The following is a 26,775-nucleotide window of genomic DNA, read 5'->3' on the forward strand; positions in this document are numbered from 1 at the left end:
CAAAATTATAAACTCCTATAAACTCCATTGTTTGGATTTTTACTATTTAAAAAAAAAAAAGAGCTAAACCTTTTCTAAAAATTAATCTTTAAAATTTTTTTAAATGTTTATTTTTGAGAGAGAGAGAGAGAAAGAGAGAGAGAGAGAAAGACAGGGTGTGAACAGGGAGGAGCAGAGAGATCGGGAGACAGAATCTGAAGTGGGCCATAGGCTCCGAGCTGTCAGCACAGAGCCCGACTCTGAGCTCAAACTCACAAGCTGCGAGATCATGATCTGAACCGAAGTCGGATGCTAACTGATTGAGCCACCCAGGCGCCCCTCTAAAAATTAGTCTTTAATAAATGGTCAACTTTTACTTTAATTAAACTAAAAAGCAAAAGTCAAAAAGAAAAAATAATTTTATTGCTTGACAGAATGATCACAATGTTTTTGCCCTTAAGTTTTTTTCTTCACATAAGATTACTCTTCAAAACTCCTGTTGAAAATACATAATGGGAGAAGAGAAAGTTGACATTTGGATTGGGGCAATAAATGCCATTTTCATGTGCAGACTTTGGGGAAAAGGACTGCTTGTTGTTTATCTCCTACCCAGACCTACAGATATATTGAGGCATTATTAGTCCTTATAGTACTCCAGCAGAGTGAGTGGCAAATAGTTTAATTTACCAAAACAAGGATTCTCTTTTGTGTATGTCAAGATTTTATATTTTTTCAAATACATATATACTGACAGGCTTTTATCACTTTCCTTTAGAAAACCAATTGAAAGTTCACAGAGATTTCTCTTTTTGTCTTAAAGATTTTTAATCCTTTATCATATCACCTGAAGCCATTAGTATTTCCTGAAGCAGATGGGAGTATGAACCACAAAATGACATATTTACTTCTTTGTAGGAAGAAAATGAGGAGAAAAGATTCTATAACACGACTGAAGTTTAAAAGCTGAATTCCTTGAGGAAAGATTACTTTTCTCCATAGGTCTCATTTTCTGATAAAACAGATGAGGTTGTCTTGGAAGCATCTGTTAACATTGACCTACATCATCCCTAGTTTTGAACTTATGTTCCCCAGCCACTGAGAAGTTTCCAATAGAAGAGGAAGTATGCAAGTTGACTCATTTTTTATTTCTTGGAAAGAGAGAGGTCTCTTTCGCATCACATTTCTGTTTGACCTATTCTCTATTAAGAAGACTCCCCCAGAAACAAGGGCACAATCTATGCCTTTAACCCAGGCAAAGCCACACTCTAGAAGCAGGTCTATTATGGCTGCTCTGAGAATACAGATATTATTGCTTCTTTACTTAAGGTCAAAATTTCCATTAATGCTTAGACTCTATTAACTTCAGATTTGAAGATTATTTTGTGGAGTTATTCTCTCAAAGGGTATAGTGATAAGACCTGCCTTTTCATAGTTCCTTGAGAAGGGTCTCTGCCTGGGTTGGAGGAATGAGGTTGACCTTGAATAAGAACTGAATTGGATATTTTTTTCTTCCCAAGCAAACTTGCCAAATTAAAAAGTGGGGGGACGAGGGAAGAGAGAGAGAGGGAAAGAGAGAGAGAAAGAGAAAGAAAAAGAGGTAGGGTTTATTACTGAGCTTTTGGGCCACCAGCTAATATATTCTTTGCCTGAAATCCCTGTCAGCTCTGATGGCAAATTTACCCTTCATCAGACCATCTCTATGGACTTCCAGGGAAATATGATCCTCATTCTCTTCTGTGGGTTCTTTACTCGTATCTACCTTGAGTGAATCCAGCCTTATTGCTGATGGAAATATCCCTGCCTGGTGAGAGCTGATGAAATGTAAACCATCTTAAGGTCACATGGCTGTTAGACTGGCACATTCTAGGTTCTTCTAGCTGCCATTCCTTCTTTAATGATATGGTCAGCACTGCCGTGGCCTCCTCCATTGATCTGTTGGGACTTTTGCCTGCTGTTGCCTTCTAATGTTTTGTCAGCTCAGAATTTCTTAGTAATTAATACTTCTGTAATGGTCAAAGAAAAGTTACTCATCTGGAATTTCAAGGAATATGTCTCAGCTAAATTAAAATGCATGCCTACAACATTTAAAAACAGTGTTAGGTTCCAAGTTACAGAAGTTCCATTCCCACCCCAGATAGTGGGCTACATAAGACATATGCTCACTAACAAAAAATGTTTTCTCTCACTGAGTGAGAAATACTCCTAATGTGACGTCTCCATAGATGCTATAAAAAATTCAGTCACCTACCAGCTCTTTTTTCTACCATACCAGACTAAAGCCTTTATGTTCATGCTCATTAGATGACTATGGTAGTCTGGCCACCAAGTTTAAGTCTCATGCAGAAAAGTGGAACAGTAAGAAATACTGCTAGTAGTATAATAGTAAGAAAGCCTAGTAGTAGTAGTAGCAGTAGTAGTAGTAGTATAGATAGATAGATAGATAGATAGATAGATAGATAGATAGATGGATCTGCTGTGTGAGTAAACCCTCTGTAATGAGATTCTTAGGAACTCACTCAATGGCATCTCCTTCTGTCTAAATTGCTCACTCATATCTTTTACATTTTTGAGAGACCTGCTGGTAAATATAGATTTTTAGCTGGGCATGTAGCCACCCCAATCAATATAGGGATTCTGTTAGTAGGGGAAATGAGAATTGATAATGGGTAGACAACCAGTAATCTATATCATTTTCTTTGGTCAAGGCTTTTTTTTTTTTTTTTTTTTTTTTTTTTTTTTTTTTTTTTTTTTGTAAAGACAGAACATGGACATGTGGAAGGAAATACATGGGTTAGGTCTTAAGTAATATGTTTACCATGAAGTTAGCATTGACTAAATATATCTTTATCATCATCTGAGTAGGATTCTAATCAACTTGACTTTCTCAGTCTCAAACCTAATGATGAGATAGAACTCATTGATTCATATTTTCCCTAAGAAGGATTTTAGAAGGTCTGTTTGTTGTTGAGAAATATTCTTATATTCTCACTTGGGAATTCAAGTTTAACAAGAGGGACCAAAAATCATTGTTTGTTGGGCATCTGCACAATTAGTTAGGTCTTAGGTTCTACGAAATAGAAGTATCTCCTAATTTTTAAAGATCAGTTTCTAAACTTTTAAGATTAGAAATGAAGAAAGCTGTATGTGTGACCCTTAACTGAAAATTGCTCCAGGTTCCTGAGCTAGGAAATGTGTAAATGTTTATTTTTTTTACATTTGTCATCTTCTCCTGGGACTACAGCCCAAGTCTTTCCTAGTCAAATTGGCCAACATCAGGAGGCTTATAACAGAAGTTAATTTTTAAGTCAGCCCAAGGCTGTTTCAGATAGCTTAATTCCTTGCATCTGTGAAGCTTCAAGATGTGGATCTCCTTGTCAGTGTATTGCTTTTTCTAACAGATATTTCTTCTCCTCCCTAAAGGGAACACTGATGCTATTTAGTACCTGACACATAAATCTTTCATGCAAGCTACAGGTGACCTCTAATGGAATCAACTTTTCACCTGATTACTTCAGCTATATTGTTTTTCTTTCCTAAGAGTTTCGGACAGTTATTTAACCTTTTTCTTTTTTAAAAAGATTTTTTAGTTTTTTTTTTTTTTAATGTGTATTTATTTTTGAGAGAGGTAGAGACAGAGTGCAAGTGGGGAAGGAGAAGAGACAGAGGGACAGAATCTGAAGCAGGCTCCAGACTCTGAGCTTTAGCACAGAGCCCAACATGGGGCTCGGAGTCATGGACTGCGAGATCATGACCTGAGCTGAAGTCAGACACCTACTTAACCGACTTTCCTTTGTGTGTTTTTTCTGATGATGATGGCTAAGCATATCAGTTAGCCTTTCTGTGTAACAAATCACCCCCAAAGTTTAGTGGCTTAGAACAGCTACTTATATAACTCATACTTCTGTGGATTCACCAATAAGCTGGACAGGTCTTCTCATGGACAGTTCTCACATATATATTTGTGGTCAGTTGGTAGGAAAGTTAAGTGCTGACTAGTGTAGTATGGCCCCAGCTGGGATAGCTTATCTCTGTACCATGTAGTCTCTTCTCCTTCAGCAGGCTGGGCTGGGCTTGTTTACATAGTTGCTAAGCAGAAGTGTGAAAGGCCTTTTGAGGCTTAGGCCTAGAACTGGCACAGGGTTACTTCTGTCTCATTCTGTCAGCCAAAGCAAGTTATAATATCAGCTGGGATTGAGGGTGTGGGGAAACAGATTCCATTTCTTGATGGAAGGAGCTGTAGAGTCACATTTCCAAGGGCATGGATGCAAAGATGGGAATAATTGTTTTAATCTTCTGTGCAGCAATTGCATTGGTAGAAATATCTACCACAGCAACATTCTTTGAGTACTTATACAGGCACTACACAAGCTAAGCACTGTACAAAAATGTTGCCTTACTTAATTAGAATAAGAACATTAGAAGGTAGATACTAATATTATACCCATTGTATAGATGTAGAAACTCTTAAGTGATAGTCTAGCAGTTTGATTCTAGAGCCCTGTTAATCACTTTGTCTGTTGACTTCATTTTTTTACTTGTGTACCTTTCTCAGTACAATTTTTTTTAGTATGCCCTTATAAATTGTGTGTTTATCTGTAAATTATGTACAAGTATTATTATCAGTCTTTGTGTTAAATATTAGTAAATTTGAATTCCATTTTTATTGTATTAGATACATATAAACATCAAGAAAATTTTAAATATATTCGTCCATCTCCTTTATGGATGTCTTGTAAACTTACTTTGGAGACCATACACCAGGGACCTCTTTATGGTCATTTTTAGTCATTTCATGATTACCATATCTATCTTTGGGTCAAACAGCATTTAATCAAGATCCAACTTGCTACTGGACTTCAGTTCTAGTTTCAGTTAATATTTCCTGCTTTAAATACAAACTGTTAAGGACATGGATTCTTTAAATATTTGATTAGGACTTATTGGAGACTATAGCTCTAATTAAATTTAAAGGGGATCTTCTGATTTATTAGAGCTAGGACTCATGACTTTACACATCCAGTGAATTATCAGATTATTTGCTATAGACCCAACTATTCACCACTCCTTGGAGGTTTGTCAAGAAAACAAGATGATAAAGAGGAGTTATTCTTAAAGTTCTCAATTGGTAATGTATATCTGTATTATCTGTTGAGATTAATAAATGTAGGTTCTGGGTCCTACTGCTAGGGAGACTGATCCTATAGATTTCAGGTTGGGTCTAGGAATCCACTTTTTTCCCAGGTTTTTGAGGTGATATTGATGTACTTCAAAAGCAATAAAATTTGAATTCTGCCACTTAACAGGTGGATGACCTTAGACATTTACTCTTGCATTGGTTGAGTTTCTTCAGCTATAAAATGAGAAAAGTAGTAAAGTCCAGGACCACCTTGCAAAATCGTTTTGAGAATGAAATATGTGGTGACTTTGTCAAAGAACTTTACAAAATGTAACACATTAACGTGTGAAATATTACCCAGATATTTTTTTTTAATTTTTTTTTCAACGTTTATTTATTTTTGGGACAGAGAGAGACGGAGCATGAACGGGGGAGGGGCAGAGAGAGAGAGAGACACAGAATCAGAAACAGGCTCCAGGCTCTGAGCCATCAGCCCAGAGCCCGACGCGGGGCTCGAACTCCCGGACCGCGAGATCGTGACCTGGCTGAAGTCGGACGCTTAACCGACTGTGCCACCCAGGCGCCACCAGATTTTTTTTATCTATTAAAAGACATATTCTCCATAACTAAGATACTCTATATATTGCCAATAATTTTCATTTCAGTGAAAATATGGTTCCGAGCATTTCTGTCTTATTCACTTGCTTCCCAACGGAAGGGACCATGGTTTTGATGGAGATAGAAGAGAGTAGGGATTAAGGACATAGATTAAGTTCAAACAGACGTGGGTTCTGACCGCAGCTTCTATGTGATCTTGCACTAATTCCTTAATACCACTTCTTTGTTAAGTAGTAGTTCCTACTTCCTAATCCTAATAGTTCCTACCTGTGAAAAATTTTATGATGATTAAATGTAATAACATAACCAACATTTACTACATACTTGCTACATGCCAAGCATTATTTGAAATGGTTGTCATGTAATAACTCATTTACTCACAAGAACCCTATGGTTTTGAATAGAGGTCCTATAAGGGCCCTTGTTTTACAGTTGAGGAAATCAGAGGATGGGAAGAAACGATGGTGGCACTGGGACACAAACTTCTGCCTTCTGACTCCAGAATCATCCTCTTTCCATCTTGTAGCACCACCTCTTATTAAAGGGAAAGCTTGCAAGTTATTTAGCACACCAGAAGGCACATTGTAAATCCTCAAAAGATGTTACCTATTGTTGTCATCATTTGATTTCTTCACAGCTTCTTGCAGAATGCTTTGTGCAAGGTATTTGTTTAATAAATTTATGTTGATTTGATTTGGAAAGAACTCCATTGTATTCTCTTGGGCTTCTAAAAGATATATTCAATGAGAGAGTCTCTTATTTTTCAAGCTAATGTGATTTATGTGGCTGCTTTTAGATTAAGTTACTGCCTTTTATTTACAAAAGAAGATTAAATGAATATGTACAGATCTAAGAACTTCAAAATCCTCCTTGCTAAAAACTGTTTAAAAATTTGTCTTTGTAAGACAAAGAAGAATGCTCATAGGGCCAATTTATAAAATAAGTGGATTTTGCTAAATAGTATGTTTAGTATTTTTCAAAACACATATTTAGAACTCTTCCCTGGTTCTTTTTTGCTAGTTCTTATGTTTCCTGGCGCACTGTATCTGATGGATTCCTGTTCAGTGCTTTGTCGCTTGTTTTTTCTTTCCTGTTTTCAGTATCAAGTTGTTCATCTGTATATAAAATGGGGAGCTTTACCTGAGGAACACCAAAGAGGCAGGTTGGAATGTATGGGGTAAAATAAATCTTAGGTCAGAAAAATTGATGTGGTTTCATGTCCCATTGCTTTGTCTTTATTTTAGCTATTTAAATAGTGGGTAAGACTATCCTATAAAAACATACTCAAAATCTACACCTCAGGGTACTATTGACACAAGTGAAGAACAATACCCCCTCAAGCACAACTGAAACCCATTGTTCCAGCCCATCCGAGACAGTCTAATTCTCTAGGTTATGTTGTAAGGAAACCTAACCAAGATGGTATAATTAATAGACTGAAGTCTTCTGGATTTAGCCATTGTTAAATAACTGGAGGAAATATGCCAGGAGCCAAAGTCCCTTGCCTTAGTTAACCATCTGCCTGAAAGCATTTTGGTCTCACTTGTCAGGATGGTAAATGACAGATGTGTCAGCACAGCAGAAAATGTGGTCTTTGGAAGAAGTTGTAGCCAGATTCCTCTTAGCCCTGATGAAGAGCAGCTCTGTGAGTGACCACAGCGTTCACTCCATTACTAGCTAATCATACCACAGACAGTTTTTAGGCAGTCCTCAGCCTTTATCTTCTATTAGTCTGCTTTCAATCACAAAGTAAGAGAACAACTATTTGAAAGAATAGGACAGACTGGCTTTGGCATTCACAGAGTCCTCAGCATTTAACATGATTAAGAATTCTGAGGCATACCTACGGAAATGAACTTGGCTAAAACAATATGTTCATTCTAGTAGTAAAATCTGATTTTTTCCCTATAAAAGTTAAAAAAAAATAGCAGTATTCAAACTGAATGAAAATTACCAGTATGGTATTTACAACAGAAGTAAAAGTGGTAGTCAAGGCCAACTGCTATTACAAATGTCCCCAAATCTCAGTGGCCTTACATAATAAAATGTTATCTATCACTGGATTGACAGTCCATTATGGGAAGTGGGGTGGAGTGGGGCTCTGTTCCACACAGTTTTTAAGGATTTAGGAGGTGGGGGGGGAGGGGCTCTGTTCAACACAGAATTTAGGGATTTAGGCACTTTCCATTTAGCTGCTGTACCATCTCCTGGGGAACTGGACTCTTCCAGTGGGTCCTCTGCATGCAGCCTGCAGAAAATGGATGATGATGTGGAAGACTGTATGTAGCATTTTTATGGATTGGATATACAAGTAGTTACATCATTCATTCATTCATTCATTTATTTGAGAAAGAGAGAGAGCACATGCGTGAGCTGGGGAGAGGGGCAGAGAAAGAGAGAAAGAGAACCTCAAGCAAGCTCCGTGCTCAGCATGGAACCTGACATGGGCTTGATCCAATGACCCTCAGATCATGACCTGAGCTGAAGTCAAGAGTCGGACAATCAACTCAGTGAGTCACCCAGGTGCCCCTACTTACATCATTTTTACCAATACTCCTCTGAGCAGAACTCAATCTCATGACCTCACATAACTACGAGGGAGGCTGGGGATTGCTCTCTAGCTATATAACCAGAAAGAAAAAATAAGTGGACTTTAGTGAACATATTTATTTATAGAGTTAATCATCTTTTCTTTTTTCCTATTGTGAGTATTTCTTTTGTAGGATAATAGACATAGGTAGTCCTACTGCTCTCTGGGATATCGTGTCCAACTTTTGTTTCTCTTTTAGACTTTTGGTCTTGGGTTTTTTGTTTGTTTGGTTTTAGTTTTTGTTTTATTTTTGTTTTTTTAGTTGTAAGTAGGTTTAGACATTTTGGGTCAGACTGAATACCTTCTCTGCCAGAGCAGGTATTGACTGTTGGACTTCCATCCCCTCCCACCTGGGGGCTGGGGGTGAGAGAAATGTAAAAAATGCTACTATGTTGAATCTCACATCTTCCCAGTATTCAGCCTGATGCATTCTGACCCTAAGTGATGGTGAAGGAGCAGATGTTCTAGTGGGCTGCCCCAGACTCACGGAAGTAGGTGAATTTTCAGATTCTGTGAATTTGTTAAAATTTTTTAATGTTTATTTGTTTTTAGAGAGAAAGAGAGAGAGAGAGGGTGGAGGAGGGGCAGAGAGGGAGGGAGACACAGGATCTGAAGCAGGGTCCAGGCTCTGAGCTGTCAGCACAGAGCCTGATGTGGGGCTTGAACTCGGGAATGGCGAGGTCATGACCTGAGCTGAAGTCAGATGCTTAACTGACTGAGCCACCCAGGTGCCCATGTTAGTACTTTTAACATGGAAGCTCATCACTAGACTTGTGACCACAACATTGTGGCTATGTATTTAACTTTTTTTTTGTTTTGTTTTTAACTTCTGGTTCTTTGGATTTAACTAGCCTGACTACTTCAGTAACATAGAGAAAAAAAAAAAAAAAAAAAAAACTACACTAGTTTTACTCCCAAATTTACTTGCATTTAGTTCAACTGTATTAAGCACTTTCAAAAAGTCAGTTATTAAGATAACTAGGGATATAAAAAGAATGAGCAACCTCCTGTACCTTCAAGGAACTGATGGACTAGAGGAGAGAAATTTTCTAGCACATAACCAGTCTGCTATATTTATATAATAGCTATAAAACAATTATATGTATGAAAATAAGGGTACAACCCAGAATATGGGAACATAAAAAGGCATTATTGTGTCCTGTAAATGTTGTGAGTAGCTTTTTAGAGGAGGAAAGATTGGAACTAGAAGTTGAACAATGAGAAAGACCTTGCTAGGCAGGAAACAGGGAGGGGTAGCTAGATATTTGGGATAGAGAGTACTTTGCAAAGGAAGTTGCGTTGTGTTTAGGGAATGCTGAGGATTTAGATGTGTCAGATGAGATGATGTCAAGGGGGGGAGAGAGTGGGATGATGTGAGGTTGGAAGGTTAAGTTGGAACCACATTTGTAAAGGGTCTAAAAGACCATAATTTGGAATTAAGGGCTTTATAATGTAAGATAAGGGGAATAGCAAACATTACTTTAGTATGAAAGTGTAAAATCAGATTTGCATTTTAGGAAAATAAGTCTAGCAAAAGAATTAACAATAGATTAGAGAATTTTAAATTCTCATACTGAGTTTGTGCATATAGATGCATTATTATTGTTTTTTTCTTTCAAAGACACAACCCACTTTCAAGTAGAGAATTGATACAATAGATAATACCAATTCCTTTTTCTTCTGTGCACTTTTTCTAAGGGCCACATACAGCTCTAAAATAATATGTCATGTTTTAGCCAATAAAAAATGCAACTTCCAGCTTCTGATAATGACAGACTAGCTTGTATCAGAGTAGACTTCCTACCAATAGTAATTTAAAATTCTTGACAAAATATAAAAGCAATGACAGAAACTGTTTATTGGCACTAGAGAGCAACTAAAGAGGATTCAGCCTTGGAAAGAAGAAAATACACTGGGTGAGATCCACATTTAAATGACTTTGACCACAAGGGCCCTCCTTGCCCACCATGGGAAGTAGCTGATAGGACTCAAATAAAAAGCAATAGTTTTACTGATTTTAGGAATCATAGGACGAATTCAGGGTGGTCAGAACAACTAGGAATTGAGATTAGGGTACCTGAAGGGAGAGAGTCACAAAGGAGGGAATGCCCAAATCTGTAAATGAATACCTCTAATCTTTGGCAGAGCCTTAAACTGCATGTACAGATAATGAGTCCAAGGAACCCAGGAAGAAAACATGAGCTTGAAGGCTGAAAGAAGTAGAACACTCAGTTTCTCACTTTAGGGATATAGAGTTTAGAAATTTAGTTCCCCCAACTTAGAGGGAATTGACAAACACCTTAGGTTTTCCATTGAAACTCCAGAAGTTTAATGCTTTAGGAATAAAGACCACATCCTCGAATTAAGGGAAAAACTGGAATAAATCTACCGTAACAAAAGCCTAAAATTAAGCCTCCATATTACCTGGCAGTAATTTAACTGCTTGCTAGAGCAGTTGGCTAGAGCGTCAGTGCTGTTTGGAGTAAGATAATTTAAAGCCTTTATAACATATTAACAATGTTTGTCATCAGTAATTACCGGACAAGCAAAGAAACAAGAAAATGTGACCCAGCAACATGGGGAAAATCAGTCAATATAAACAAATTCATAGCTGACATAGATATTGGAATTGGGAGGCAGGGTTGTTAAAATCACTATACAAAATCTGTGAAGGCATTTACATGAAAAGACAGGCGAGGAGATGGAAAAGTTCAGGAGGGACACAAAAACTGTAAGAAAAAGAACCAAATGAAAATCTCAAGATCTAAAAAAAATCTCTGAAATTAAAAAGAAAAATTGGATGGAACTAATTTCAGATTTAACACAACTCAGTAATAAAAAGACAATAAAAATTAGCAAAAGACATGAGCAGACATTTCCAAAAAGAATATATATGAATGGCCAATAAGCACTTGGCAAGATACTTAACATCGTTAATCATCAGGGAAATGCAAATTGAAATCACAGTGAGAAACCCCTTCTTATCCATTAGAATTGCTAAAATTAAAAAGGCTGACAACACCAAAAGACTGTCAAAATTTGAATTCACATACTTTGCTTGGGGTAGATGTAAATTTGTATATCACTTAGGAAAACTGTGCATTAGTTCTTTATAAAGTAAAATATATACCAACCCAGCAATCTTATTCATAGTTCTTTGTCCAGTGGAAATGAAAACATGTAGCTACACAAGGACTTGTAACTTGTACAGACTTATTCACAATAGCTAAAAACGAAACATGTCAATGCCTATTTGTACATGAGTGGATAAAGAAATCGTGGAATTTTCAACAATGGAATATTACTCAGCAATAAAAGGGAATGGAGCACTGATGCACACAACAACATAGATGGATCTCAAAACTATGGAGCACTGATGCACACAACAACATAGATGGATCTCAAAACTAAGATGAGTGAAAGAAGCTAACCCCCAACTCCCATCTCTTGTATGAAGTTTGAAGTTATAAAATAGGCAAAACTTAGCTATGCTGGTCAAAATCAGAAAAGGGGCTCTCTCTAGGGTGAGAAGGGAAATTGTATGTAAAGAGCACAAGAGAACTTTATTTATATCATGGTTACATGAGTAACATGTTTGTTAAAACTCATCAAAACTGTACTTTTGAAATCTGTGTATTTGATTGTATGAACATTATAACTCATGAGTACAATTGATGGGAACTGAAAAGCAATGCAATATGGTAGTTCAACATGCCACTTGCAGGGACTGAGGTAAGACTATTTGGATTCAGGTCCTGCAGGCAGTGAATTCTAATGGGTAAGAGTGTGGTTGCAGCATCAGACAAAACGGAGCTTTTGAATCACAATGCCAATATTTTGTGAATATTGGAAAGTTACTAACCTCTTCTAAGTTTCTATAAAATGGAGATGATAAAATTAGTATCTACATGGTAAGGTTGTCCTCAGTATAGTGGCTGGCATATAGATGCACTCAAGAAATGTAAGCTGAAGTCATTATTGTTAAATAGCTCTTCAGCCATTCTTTCATTGCCCTAATGCAGTCATGAATGCTGGTATAACATGAAGATTTTGAGAATTAGATATCTACAAACTGCATTACACTGCAATCTAAATAATGGAGACAATATTTGACAGCATATGATTAAGTACACGAGCAAATCTTATTTTAATTATCCATTTCAAACTAAGTAACTATCTCTTTGCCAAGAAAAAAAGTATTCAATTTAAACTACTTTTCTTGAAGCTCTTGTAAAAAAATGCAAACAGAAATTAGCACCTGATTTTCTTCTTAATGGTCTCACCCTCGGTTTCCCATCTCATAATCACTTTTCATATGTTAACATATCTTTCAAGTACATATATGTATGCATGTACCTGTATCTGTATAAGTGTGGGTGTGGCTGTACTATTTATGTACTCTTCTAAACCTGACATTTCACTTAAAAATCTTTCCTAGTTTGGAACTATTTACATATAGAGTTGGCCCATTCTTTTTAATAACCACATAATCGTGCATCGCTTTGATGGAATTTGATTTATCTAACTAGCTCTCTATCTAAGTAGTTCCAAGTTTTCACTATTATAAACAATTTTGAAAGTTTTTGCTTAAGTCTTTTGCAGTTGTGTTAATTATTCCATAGAATAATTTTTTTTAAAAAATGCTGTGAAAGAGTTTGAAGAAAATTTATTAAGCCTTTTTTTTGTAAGAGAAAAGTTGTATGTGTGAGTGTGTGTGTGACTAAGCAGTGAAAGAATGAGCATGTTGAAGATTCTCTGAGTGGTGGAATAAATGGTGGTTTTCTTTCTTTTTTTTAAAGTTTTTTTTTAATGTTTATTTATTTTTAAGAGAGAGAGAGAGAGACAGAGTGTGAGCCATGGAGGGACAGAGAGAGAGGGAGACACAGAATCTGAAACAGGCTCCAGGCTCTGAGCTGTCAGCCCAGGGCCTGATACAGGACTTGAACCCACGCACCGTGAGATCATGACATGAGCCGAAGTCGGACACTTAACTGACTGAGCCACCCAGGCACCCCATGGTGGTTTTCATATTCTTCTTGCTTCTCTATATTTCTTATTTTTAAATAAGGAAAGGAGTTATTTTAAAATCTATAAAAGAGTTCCACTAGATGGGTTTAAGATAATTAAATTATTAACCTATAATTAACTAGATAATTAAATAATTACGAGAACTATTAATGGGGCACATAACACTGTCTCAAATGCTATGTGGTGCCTCTCATGCACTATATTATTTAAATTCTATGTACAACCATGTGAGGTAGTGCCATTATTGACACCAATTTCTAAGGAAACTGGGACTTGAGTATCATATGACTGGTAAAGGCAGAGTCCATTTTAACCTTGTTATTCTCATATATTGTAGCCCAGAGTAGTCTGGAGTCATTTTGTTGTGAGGGTCCTTGAGCCCAGGTTCATTCTCAGACTCTACATGTATGGTGATGTAGTCAAGCCCAGATGAGCTTGTTTCCCTAGGGGTCTTCCTCAGCTGAAAGCAATGTCTTCATGCCAGTCCATGGTAGCAGAAGCTACTTGAACATTAGACAAGTTGTCTGCCCCTCACTGACCACCTTTCATCCACTATCTGGCTTCCTCTCAAAATAGAAATAATAGTAATATTAATAATAATAACAATAACAATAATAAGAAGCAATAATCAATTATACGCTGGTGTGAACCGGGGAGGCAGGGGGACTCCTTCTGATCTCTAATATCCTGGTTTATTTTCACATCCCAGGTTACAATGATTCTCTTTCTCTGTCTCCTTATCCTTGTTTAGGAGTCTTACATTTCCTTTCCATGCAAGGGGCCCAATCAATAACAACTAAGAACCTAAGTTTTCAGTTTCCTAATTTATGTGCATATGATCTTTGACCTTTCCATCTGTGTACTTGCCCCTCATCCAGGAGTATAAGATTTTAATTTCCAGCAGCATCAGATTTGTGTTTTCAAAAGGCGAGTTTCACTGTGTAGGCCAGGTGTTGTAGGGGGAGGCTGAGAGGCCAAAGGACTGGTGACGCTTGAGGTTGGTGAAAGTCAGGAAGCTGATCATTTAGCGGAGCTAGGGCAGCAACAGCCGAGGTTCTTGGCTTAGTGCCTGTCAAGTGAGTGAGGGTGACTTTACGGGTGTTTACTAAGACCTAAGGTGCCCTTGCCCATCATCTAGTGCCCTGTCAGAAACCCTGCAGAAACACAGCTGTATTTGTGTCATGCTTTTGGGGGAGGGGAAACTCGGAGTTCTGGTTCTTTTCCTGACGGCTTTAATTCTACTCTCAGTTTTGAAGTGAGTACAGATGTTTCAGAGTGACGTTCTCACTTTCTTCTTGACCTTTTTTCTTCTATAACCTGTGATATGTCAGAGACAACACTTACCAGCTTGGGAGACAGAATTGTTAGCATTTCTTCCCAACCCTGTGTTTAGTGTCATCAAGTTAATAGTTAGACATTGGACGTGGTGGGGATATTTACACAATTGATAATGGAAAATGCTGTAAATCAGCGACTCCCCACCCCAAGAGAAACTGTTGTTTAATGTTTACCAGCACACTACACGACTTCTATAACCCTTCTACCTCTGCTCACCACACAAATCAAATACACACACACACACACACACACACAAGAAAACATAGTTTTGAAGGATTGGACATCATAGGTTTCTTCTATGAGACTATGGTGATTTCCAGGAGGAAAAACTGAGCTCCATTTTTCTTTCTATCTAGGTTGTCCATTTATTTCCAAAAGGACGAAAATGAGCTAACTTCTTTCTCTCTTTCCTAGTGGATGGCTGTATTCACCGAGCAGCTGGCCCCTGTTTACTGGCAGAATGTCGTAACCTGAATGGCTGTGAAACTGGACATGCAAAAATCACATGTGGCTATGACCTGCCGGCAAAATGTGAGTACAGCTCTTTTGAACACTGTTTCAAAATCAGATGAGCACTCTTACATTGTTTTATTGCTCAAGCGTGTAACTGGAAAGGAAGTGGCAGTGGTGATATTTAATTAAATGTGCTTATATTCAGATTTTGTACTTGTTAATAAAATGTGTTTTCCAAATAGTTCCTCAAATATACATATATATATATATATATATATATATATATATATATAGTGTGTGTGTGTGTGTGTGTGTATAGTGTGTGTGTGTGTAAGTGTAGGTGATTGTTGCTCAGATCTTCAACAGCGTGTCTCTGAAACAGAGAAATAAACATGTGAGCAAAATATACATTATAGTATTTAAGTGCCGTGGAGTGACAGCTTCTGGAAATGATGCCAATTTCTTATTCCTTGTTCAGGTTTCTTGTTTGTGGATGTGTTTAGAGCAAAGGAGATCAAAGTGATATATTGTGTTTTCAGCTGCCATGTAAAGGCTGATTGGCAATTACAGCCAAGGCATCTGTCACACTTTGCTTTCAGGAAAAGCCAATGGAATGTGGTTGTCAGTGTGAGAATGTATTTGCTCTTTGAATGTGGAATGGTCAAAACTTCCATTATATTTGAATAGAGAGAAGTATTGCATTTGATTGACCTTGTTGCCTAGTCATTTAGCCAGCTGAGTGGGGTGGTGTAGAATAAAAATACTAAGAGAGAAGCTAGTTAAAGGCACAGATGTTTTAATCACATAATCTTCAGGGCTTGGTCAGTGGAGGTACAGGGTTTCATTGTGCCATTAAGGTGTTCATTGATCTGGAAATTGGGACACCAATTAATTGTTTATTCTATTCATCTATTTCTTATGATACTGCCTGGGTCTGTGAGTACATTTTATGTAAAAATGAAGTGTGGTTTTTGTTGTTGTTGTTGTTTTGCAGTGGAGAAAATGTGACTAAAAAATTATAACACAATCTGTGGGATACTTGGTGGGCTCTATATAGACAGGCTGTGTAAGAATGAATTCCCTATGCATATATGTGAGTGGAGAGAGTGTGTTATTTTTGAAAGATTACTTTAAAGTATGTTTAAATCTGAGGCTTTGTAGTAAATGTAATATATTAAAATGATATTTTTCCTTCATAAACATTATAATACTACTTTCTGTATTTCTCACAGTGGGTTCCAGTGAAAGTATAGCAACTGTATACTGTTTAATTTTCCTTCAATGACTTTTCACTTTTCTTTCTTTCTTAGTGTTTTTACCTTGTGTGAAAGAGTCAAGTCGTGTGCCAAATGGCCCCTCACTCCCACTTGGAATGTATATTTATGTCAAATAAAGTCCTTTGGGTACAGTGGTGTTTCAAACAATTCTCCCTCTGAGTCAGAAAATTTGAGTATTAAAAGTGATTTCCCTTTCCAGGATTATGTCTCTGTGTTTACAAATATTGGTCATTTTTTTTTATTTTTAACACCATACTACCTTTGTGATATAGCTAACTGATACCACCCTGAGAACAAACAGAATATTGATTATTTTCAGACTTGTGTCTGTCCTTAAGCTAAGGAATAAGGCCTGGTCTCCTAGTACTTTACTACTTTGTTTCCTATGTATTAAAGCACAAATAAGAAATTCTTTATAACTGAGATTTCTGAAGGGAGATAACCTCAGTATCACTAAATATGACCAAATAAAATGGTGGCTTCAGTGTATGGATTGACATCATGATAATTTTGTCTAATGTGCTTCCGTTTCAATCCTTGTAAGTCATCCAACTTAGTTCAGGGTTATTGAAGACTTGCACAATACCACTGAGGTGTAAAGATCAATACCACCAGTGCTTGTGCTTGAGGAATTTCATGATTGAGTCATATCTCTGGGCTGAGGTGTGACTTTCCTGGGCATCCCATGCCAACCGAGTCTTTGTGGCACAAGGACTCTAGTTAATGAAAGCCAATCCACAGGGCTTGTACAGAATCTGTGTGAACTGAGATACTGAAAGCCTGGTACACATTCCAGTCACTGTGTGCAGCCCACAGGGCACATCTAATAAAAAAGTCATTCAGCAGTATAGAAAGTCCCAGTCTGGAATGTCAGTGCCACCTCACGAAAGTTACACACATGGACTACTTGTGAATAAGTCTTGGTATTTCTCCATATTTTAAGAGATTAATGATCTATATTTAAAACATAAATAAAAACAAGGAAAGCAATAAGGCAATATGGAAATGAGTAATAATCACTTATATCTGTATGCTATGTTATAGTTTTCCACAGTACTTTCACAAGCCTTTATATTTTAAATTATATTTTATAAACATTATGTGTGTGTTCATTTTCCCTTTTCCTGTCTCTGAAAGATGTTTTTCTTTTCTCATCAATTTGGTTCATCCATTTCAGAATCATTAACAATCCACAGATGTGCTTTTGTAGAGAGAGAATGAAAAGGGAACTCATTACATACTGTTTGGGTCATTTTCCCCCTCCATATTTAATAATTCCATGACAGTTTGACAGCAGAAACTAGTTCCTATCTGTCCTCTGTGACAGTGGGTTTATCATTATGGGGGTACTAAAGCCATTCATCTAACCACCAATGATAATATCTTCATGCTTCAGCAATTGTTTGGAAAATGCTATTGTCTAGGTTACAGGCAAAGTTGGTAATTTTGGACTGGCCTTTGCTTCCCTTATGCTTGCTAGATTAATTTATTCATAAATGCTTGTATTTGAATTAATCATATTTGTAGTCTAAATTCTGTGACTCATCATAATTTGTGGAAAGATAAGCCTCAGAGATTTAGTTTATTCTTTGTTGTTAGGATGTTTTGGTTTCTTTTGATGTAGAACATCCAATAATTATTTTCAAAAGTAATCTTAAGAGTGCAAAGAATATTGGCCAATATTTCATTAAAGGTGCAAAGAATATTGGCCAATATTTCATTAAAGGTGATTGCTAAAGAAATGACTTAAGAATTCAACTGACTGTATATACAGTTGGACCTTTTGGGACCTTCTCTTTTACAATATTAGATTCATAATAAAATTTAGTTTCTACAGAGTTTTAGAAGCTTGTCAATATGTGGAACCTTTCTATTCAGGATATCATCATTCCACCAAAGTTTCAACTTCATGTGGGAGAAGTTTATTTATTTATCAGAGTCAGGGTTCTAGTGTCAAAATCTATCACAGTGTTTCTTGAATATGTGCTGAATTAATATGAATTAATGGGTGATCAAACGATGAATTGTTTCAGAACTTTTCACCTGGAAAATATCTTTGCAAATGTTGCTCCTACTAATTCTTTCCCTCCTGGAATGCATTCTGCCCAGTGCTGGTAGATTAATATTCCTAAATCCAGAGTCCTTATAATTGTCCATAAGACTCTAGATGATGTGACCCCCCCCCCCCTTACATCTCTAACATCACCTCCTTCTGTCCCCTTCCTTGCTCATACAGTTTGCTTTGCTGATCTCTAATGCCTTTGCATTAGCATTCCTCTTTCCTGGAATTCTATTCTACATATCTACATGGCTTGCTGCCAACCTACTTCAAATCCTTGCTTAAATGTAACCTAAAGTATCACTCTAACAAACTTGTTTATAATTGCTTTTCTGCCTTATTTATAATTGCTTACCTCTAGTATTTAACCTTCAGAGACACAGTATCATTTACTTATTGATTTTGTTTATTGTCTGTCTCTCTCTATGAAAATGAGAGTAGAGATTTTTTTTCTGCATCTTTTTCAGTTATTGCAGTGTCCACACAGGTTAGAAAAATGTTTGACATGCAATAGGGGCTCAAAATCTAATTGTTGCACAAATAAGTAAAACCTAATTCCACTCCTCTCAAAATCCTTGGATGGGTCTTTCTTTAAACAGACTTGTTAGCCTGATCACCTTTGGCCTTCCATGATTTACTGCCATATCTTGAACTACTTACAACCTTTTACATGATGTGAATTGCTGACAGTGGTCTGCCTGTGCATGGGGCCTGCATTTGGGACCATCTAGAAAGCTCTTTCTTTGCTCCTTTTCTGTCTTCCAGACAGCTCAAGTATCACTTCTGCCATGAGACAAGTCTTCCCTTATCAACTCAGGTAAAAGTGCCTTCTTTTTTCTTCAAACTCCTGAACTCCTGACTCCCTGAACACTGCTTGTTAACACATTGAGGGCATTTTCCACTACTTCTTATTGTTATATATGCAAGCTTTCCACATTTCTTTAATCCCTTGGATATAATGGATACTAGAGAAACATCTACTAAATTAATTGCTTGTTAAAGGTGGAAGATTGATTGATAATTGGTGATGGGTAAAATGTTAAAGGAAATTTATGTTAATATTCCTGAGAAATGATGAAATCAGTGTCAATTATCCATTGTGATTTTTTAAATCATATTTTAACATACCTCTATTCCAAAGTCTCTTGTCTAAGAATTTTATTTTTAATGGAGCTTCTACTAAAGGTGAACAAATAAAAAAAGAAACTACATCTACTTTATTTAATGATTTTCAGCCTACCTCACATGTCTATTCTATTCCTTGAGAATGCTTAATTTTTAGGCTCTAAGGCTGAATAATCTTGAATAATAGGTAGGAAAATACTAAAATCTGTGTCTATAAAATGACGGAATCTGTTTCTTTTATTCTTTCCATTTAATCTTAGAAGATATCAAAGGGTGATATTAGCATCCAACTCACAGGTTTTTATTAATCGTTTGAAAGGAGACTGTAGGGTGAGAGACCATAGTATTATATGTTTGAACATCATAGAATAATATGAATCATAATCCTCATTCTATTTCCAGGTGTAAAAATAATCAGATGATGATATCTTAAAAGATACTCTTGACAATAATTAATACTTCTCTTATGCCTTTCATGAAGAAATCATAGTACCTTGAAACATAGTTCATCAGTCCTTTTGAAATTTCTCTGAGGAAGTGACATGACAAGTTATGGTATTTTCTTTCAACACAGAGAAATTCAGGTACACAGTAGTTAAGTTTGTTGCTCCTAGCAACAAACTATGTCCATTGAGGGGCATGGCAGATAATTCAAGTATCACCTGAATAGGGTGAGAGTCCATGGCAAGTGTTAGCCAAGACCTGTTGCCTGTTTTTTTTTTTTTTTTAATTTTTTAATGTTTATTTATTTTTGAGACAGAGAGACAGAGCATGAGTGGGGGAGGGACAGAGAGAGAGGTAACACAGAATCCAAACCAGGCTCCAGACTCTGAACCATCAGCATGGAGCTTGGCGTGGGGCTCGAACCCAAGAACTGTGAGATCATGACCTGAGCTAAAGTCAGATGCTAAACTGACTAAGCCATTCAGGTACCCCCTGTTGCCTGTTTTTGTAAATAAAATGTTATTAGAATGCAGCATTTGTTTACATATTGTCTATAGTTGCTTTCATGTGACTGTGTTGAGTATTAGTAACAGGAACTGTATGTCCAAAAAGCTTGGAACATTTATTATCAGGCTCGTTATAGAAAGTGTTTGCCAATTCTTGGGGCACCTGAGTGGCTCAGTGGGTTAAGCTTAGGTCATGATCTCATGGTTTGTGAGTTAGATCCTGGTGTTGGGTCTGTGCTGACAGTTCGAAGCCTGGAGCCTGCTTTCCGATTCTGTGTCTCCCTCTCTCTCTGCCCCTCCCTGCTCATTCTCTGTCTCTCTCTCTTAAAAATAAATAAACATTAAAAAAATTAAAAAAGAAAAGAAAGTGTTTGCCAATTCCTGATCTTTGGAAATCTCTATTTTTTATGAAGGAGGAAGCTGAGATTGAGAGAGGTTAAATATTTGTTGAATTTTATTGAATGTATGTGATTTAGAGCCCTATTGACAAAAGTGGTACTAAAATACCTGCCGTCTATTTCTCGGGACAGCTCTTGCTTCTGTTGCCTCAATAGAACATCACCTTGGGAGGATGATCTGAAGCTTTTTAAATCTTTCAAATTATAAGGCCACCTTGAAAAAAAAATCCTTGAAAAAAATGGTCATTTTTCTCAGTAGGGCCAGAACTGGAAAGTGAATAAGTCAAGTCTCTGAAGGGAGAGTTAATTCAAACCACCAAAGTATTTGGCAATAAATCTTTATTCCTTGCTTCTTCTAGTGGTGTTAGCTAATGTGCTGAAAGGGAACCTATAGTCCTGAGTAAATTCAGTTTCTAGAGTAGGTAACTCATAAGATGGGTCTGAATTAGTCTTCTGCAATGCATGACCTGATTTCAGCCATCATGGGCTCCGCCAGCAGGTGTCTGATTGTGAAGGCAGTGGAGTGGGCATGCTATCAAGAATATGACTCTACCAGGCTTTGATGGAGATCTGAGGGCCCTCATGAGCCCTTTCCATAATTAAATGACTTATATTACATAAAGAGAAAAATAGCTTTTGAAGAACATAAAACCATCTTCCTTCCTGAAGAGAGATGTGAGGTTGTTCCTCCTAAAACCAACTCCGATTGGCTCATTTTCCTGAAGTGCTTTAGGAATTTAATTACTATTTGAATCTATTTCTTCATAATTACCACCCCTTTCATTTATATTAAGCAGTTTTATACATTTATCTCTTTAGTGATCCTTATGATGGATGTGGAAGTGAAAAGGGCAGAAAGACTGTAAAATTCAGAGTAGTGGTTCTCAAAATGCTCTCCTGAAACAGCAGAAGCACCTGGGATTTGTTAGAGATGCAAATTGTTTTGCCCCACCCCAACTTTGTGGTTTAACAAGCTCTGGGGTGACTTTGAGAAAAACTCAAGTGTGAGGATCATTGACCTATACAGTGGTGGAATCCTGAGCAGTACCCTTGACTTTTTTTCTTTTTTAATGTTTATTTATGTATTGAGAGAAAGAGAGCTTGTGCCTGCATGTGCATTGGGGAGGGGCAGAGAGAAGGAGAGAGAGAATCCCAAGCAGACTCCACACTGAGCCCCGATAGGAAACATGAGCTCATGACCTGAGCCGAAATCAACAGTCAGATGCTTAACCAACGGAGCCATCCAGGTGCCCCAGAACTGTTGCCTTTTGATTCCCTACCCTGGACCCCTTTCACTACACAACACAGGCATCTTTTTGGGTTGCAGATTAGGGCTGTCTTTGAAGAGAACTCAGACATGTTCCCAGTTAGTATTTACTTGTTTATTGCCTGCCTTCTCAAACAGAATTAACAGTTTAAAGAGAAAGAAGTCGTATCAGTCTCATTTACCACTGGTATCCTTACTATCTGACTTAGTATCCAGAACCTAGTTCGTGGCTTTTGATACAAATTCACTGGAGGAATTAATGAAAGCATTGTCTTTGTGATAGTCATAGCTGCCACTGCAGGAAACCAACCAAGAAGACACTCAAGATAGGATTACATGATTCCAGAAGTTTGCAGAGCCAGTGCTGCTACCATTGCAGTATCTGTGTTATCCTATCACCAGACATGCAGCTTGCTCAAAGACCCTAGCAGTGCAAGAACGTACAGAGGGGCCAAAATTGCTCAACTTGTCCACACGGCACACCAATAACCTCCACTTCGAACACTTTATTTCAGTTTCTTTTTTTTTTTCTTTTTTTTAACCCATTGTAATAACATATATTCCGTCTCCAAGTGGCTTTGGGATGAAATAACTGAAATACTCTAATAGTAAATAGTGTCTTTTAAAAATAACTACATTTTGGAAGCAGCTAGTATTTACATTGTTGTATTACTGACCAAGTGTAGAATAAACGCCTATGCCTGGCTTTCATTAGTTGACATCTTAGCAGGCCTTCAGAGGACACTGCCTATACCTCCTATTTCCTATGTGATCAATAGGAAATAACAGTGTAAATCAATTCTGGGTAATAATGTAAATGAGCTCTCAAAGGCAGTTCCTGCTGTGAAATAAGTAGTTAGCTGTGACACTGGCATTAACCGCAGTGGGGGTAATCAGCCTTTGGATATGTTTAATCAGAGTTATCAGCTAAGATTAAAAAGAGAGCCACTGTTGTGCAGGGATAATCATTTTCAGGATTTAAAAGATGAATATTTGAAGGTGTTCTTATAAATTAAAGCCATCAGAATTGCTTTGAGTAATTTGGGATGCTTTGAGGTCAGGCACAAGCAAACAGGAAAGGTTAATCTCAGAGCCACAGTAGTTAATGTGTAGGAATTGCAGAATACGCTTATTGAAATACATAGTGAATGCTGAATTAACTGAAGATTTCCCCCATTGCTTAGATGTTCCTTGCGCTATTATTAACATGTATGATTTGATTGAAAAGTGGGCAACACATAAAAGTTTTTAAATTTATTAATTATCCTTACAATTAATTATCAATCCCAAATATTAAATATTACACTACATTATGGTTTGATTAGAGGTGTTTCCAGTTGAAAATATTGATGAAACCAAGCTCTGCACTAGAATTAAAGAGTGATTCTGGGTCAAGAAAAGAAAGCCTCAAGGTAGAAAATCTGAAGAGAGGTCTTGAATCCAGGATATTCTAATTGGTAAAGTCCCTTAACCTCTGATCTGAGTTTGCTCCTCTGTAATTATCTGGGGGTAGTAATATCTACCTTGAGTGACTTTGTTAATATGCAGAACCACTTTTTAATAGGGTAAGACATAAGTATATGGTTCTATAATCACTTGTAAAATACTGAGCACATCTCATTTACTTATACTACCACTGTTCACTGAGTATCTACTCTGAGCTAGAGTGCTCTTCTGGAAGGTATAAAAACTATAGTGAAAGGACAGCTAAGCTGAGGTTTGAGTACTTTTAGATCTTAGGTTCTTAGCACAGAGAGGCAGATAATAAACACATTCACATAAGAGAATTCACACATTCAATCTCAGATCATGATAAGGGATATGAGGAAAATAAAAAGTGGCAATAGAATGGAGGGTGGAGGGAAAGGGCTACTTTTCCCATGGTGGTCAGGGAACACTGCCCTGAGGAGATGGCATTGGAGCTAAGAGCCATATGCTTTCTAGTAGAAATTCATTGCAGGCAAAGTGAAAGTAGTTTACTGTAGGGTTAAAAAAATTCCCATTGGGTAACCCGGTGGCTCAGTGGGTTGACCGTCTGACCTTTGATTTTGGCTAAGGTCATGATCCCAGGGTTGTGGGATCATGCCCTGCATTGTGCTCTGCACTGAGTATGGAGCTTGCTTAAGATTCTCTTTCTCCCTTTCTTTCTGCCCCTTCCCTGATCTCTCTCTCTCTTTCCCTCTCTCTTTCTCCCTCTCTCTAAAATGAAAAAATAAAATAAAAAGCTCATCTTGCCTGATGTCTAACATAAGATAGTCTGTAACTTTTCAAGCGTTCTTCCTTGGTATAGGTATTATATTTCAGTTTTTACAAGTGCATAATTTTAATATAGTCTAGGTTGTTGAGGTAACAGAGGTAATGCTGTTGCTGCTGCTGCTGGAGTTTACAGGAATTTTAATGATAATCTAATCTCACCTCCTAATTGTAAAGTTAAGGAAATTGAGACCCTGAAAGATCATTTAATTTTAGTTTTTATTTAACCATGTGATAAGGGACAGAGCCAAGAGTAGAGTCTGGGTATCCTGACTCACAGTATAGGGCTCTGTCTGCTAAAGCATACTGCCTCTCCTAGTCTCTTAGATAATACTAACTCTCCTCTAGAAGTATTGTGAGAATTTAATCAACTATTAAGTGAGATGATGTATGTGAGCATGCTTTTGAAATAACGATTTCTTATTTTATATGCAGTTTATTAATAGTCATTTTAGATGAGTTACATATACATTAATTGTGACATTATGAGGTCTACTAGTAAAGTTTATGACAATAGTCCACCTGAACATATGCAGCAGTGACTGGTGTTTGAGGAAATATGGAAGTCACGGACAGGAATTAAGAAAAAAATTGTATGCCATCCTTAAGACTCAGACATTTGCTCCTGCTTCCTTACAGTATCTTCTTGTTGGAGGAAAGGGAAAGTCTTCAGAAGTCATTTTGAGAAACTTCAGAGGACAACTTTATTGGTTTTACAAGTTCTTTGGTATTTCTACCCTGGAGAGGTAGAGTTTAATTCCCCTCCCCTTGTATGTGGCTTGAACTTAATGACTCATTTCTACTGAATAGAATATGTCAAAATAATGGGAATTATTGAGATTAGGTTATGAAAAGACTATGGCTTCCATCTTTACCTCTCTCTCTCTATCTTTCTCAAATCACTCTATTAGTTTCCTAGGGCTGCCATAACAAAATACCACAGGTTTGATGGCTGACAACAGCACTTTACTCTCTCATAGTTCTTAAATCTAGGTGTTGGCAGGACTCTACTCCTTCTGAAGACTCTAGGGAGAAATCTAGTTATTGCCTCCATTTTTACATGGCCATCCTCCCTATGTCTCTCTGTGTTTTTTTTTTTTTTTCTTCTCTTATGAGGATACTTGTCACTAGGCCTACCCTATATAGATATTGATAAAGATAGATATAGAGATAGAGATAGAGATAGAGATAGAGATAGAGATAGAGATAGATACAGAAATAGATTAGGGCAAAGAGAACCCATAATCAGCTTAGTAAAGAAACGTTGGGAGAGGGGCACCTGGGTGTTTCATTCGGTTAAGTGTCTGACTTCAGCTCAGGTCATAATCTCATGGTTTGTGGGTTCGAGCCCTGCATTGGACTCTGCTGTGACAGCTCGGAGCCTGGAGCCTGTTTCACATTCTGTGTGTCTCTCTCTGCCCCTCGCCCACTTGTGTGCTCTCTCTCTCTCTCTCTCTCCCTAATAAATAAATAAATATTTTTTAAAAACTTTTTTTTTTTTTTAAAGAACCATTGGGAGAAAAACAACACAAACCACAATACACAGCTGGGTATTGATATTTACCGGATATTCCTTAAGTGTCTTTAGTCTTTGCACTTGCTACTTTCATGCTCTTTATTGTTAGGAATCACTGTTTTCATTTTCAGGGGAAAATAAATTCAGCCTTTCTCCTGTGTGGAAGCTGCGAGCTAAGTGAAGCATAGGTAGCTTCCTATTTACATTTATGGCAGTGCCCTTCTAAATCTGTTTGCTGTACTGGGTGGTATGTTTCCTATTAGCTCCTTCATTTGTCAGAACTACTGAGAGTTTGCACCATTTCTAATCACACACTATTTGTGAAATCCCTAATAATTTCCTAAGGTCTTCTGAAACTTTCCTTTTCCTACCTGTGATATTTTGAGGAAAGATTTATTCCCCTTCTATGTTTATTCTGCTTAGTGAAGATCATCAGAGACAACTTTAACTGTATTTTTGCAAATTTTCTTTCAAATTTTGTCTGTATTGTATTTAGAATGCAGGTGCCCATTTGAAAGTCTGCAGAATTCAAAGGGCTAACTTAGCATTCCCTTACATTTACACTCAGGTTTTGCCTTCTTACATTAGGGCACACGATGACAACTTGTCTCTCCTTACACAGCCAGATGATTTTGTTTCTGTTTTAACATTACTGCTATACTTGGGTGTGTCCAATGCATACACATGCACATGTCATTTTCCATTCATCCCATTAGAAGTATATTCTCATTATGCTGAACACAGGTTTTCTTCTGCATTATCATGTTTTATGAGAATGGAATTTAGGGATTTTTTTTCAATCTGTGGA

At 37.2% G+C, this 26,775-nt stretch overlaps 1 protein-coding gene across 2 annotated transcripts in view; it reads left to right on the forward strand.

Moving 5' to 3' along the window:
* MACROD2 (mono-ADP ribosylhydrolase 2) overlaps positions 1 to 26,775 on the forward strand; it is a 2,046,639-nt gene that overhangs the window by 730,968 nt on the left and 1,288,896 nt on the right. For both annotated transcript variants that reach the window (XM_045445353.1, XM_045445352.1), the window contains exon 5: positions 15,084 to 15,200. In XM_045445353.1, the coding sequence (XP_045301309.1) occupies positions 15,084 to 15,200 (117 nt within the window). The remainder of the gene's footprint in view (positions 1 to 15,083; positions 15,201 to 26,775) is intronic.

Source organism: Leopardus geoffroyi, chromosome A3, assembly GCF_018350155.1.
Source record: "Leopardus geoffroyi isolate Oge1 chromosome A3, O.geoffroyi_Oge1_pat1.0, whole genome shotgun sequence".
Taxonomy (NCBI): Eukaryota; Metazoa; Chordata; class Mammalia; order Carnivora; family Felidae; genus Leopardus; species Leopardus geoffroyi.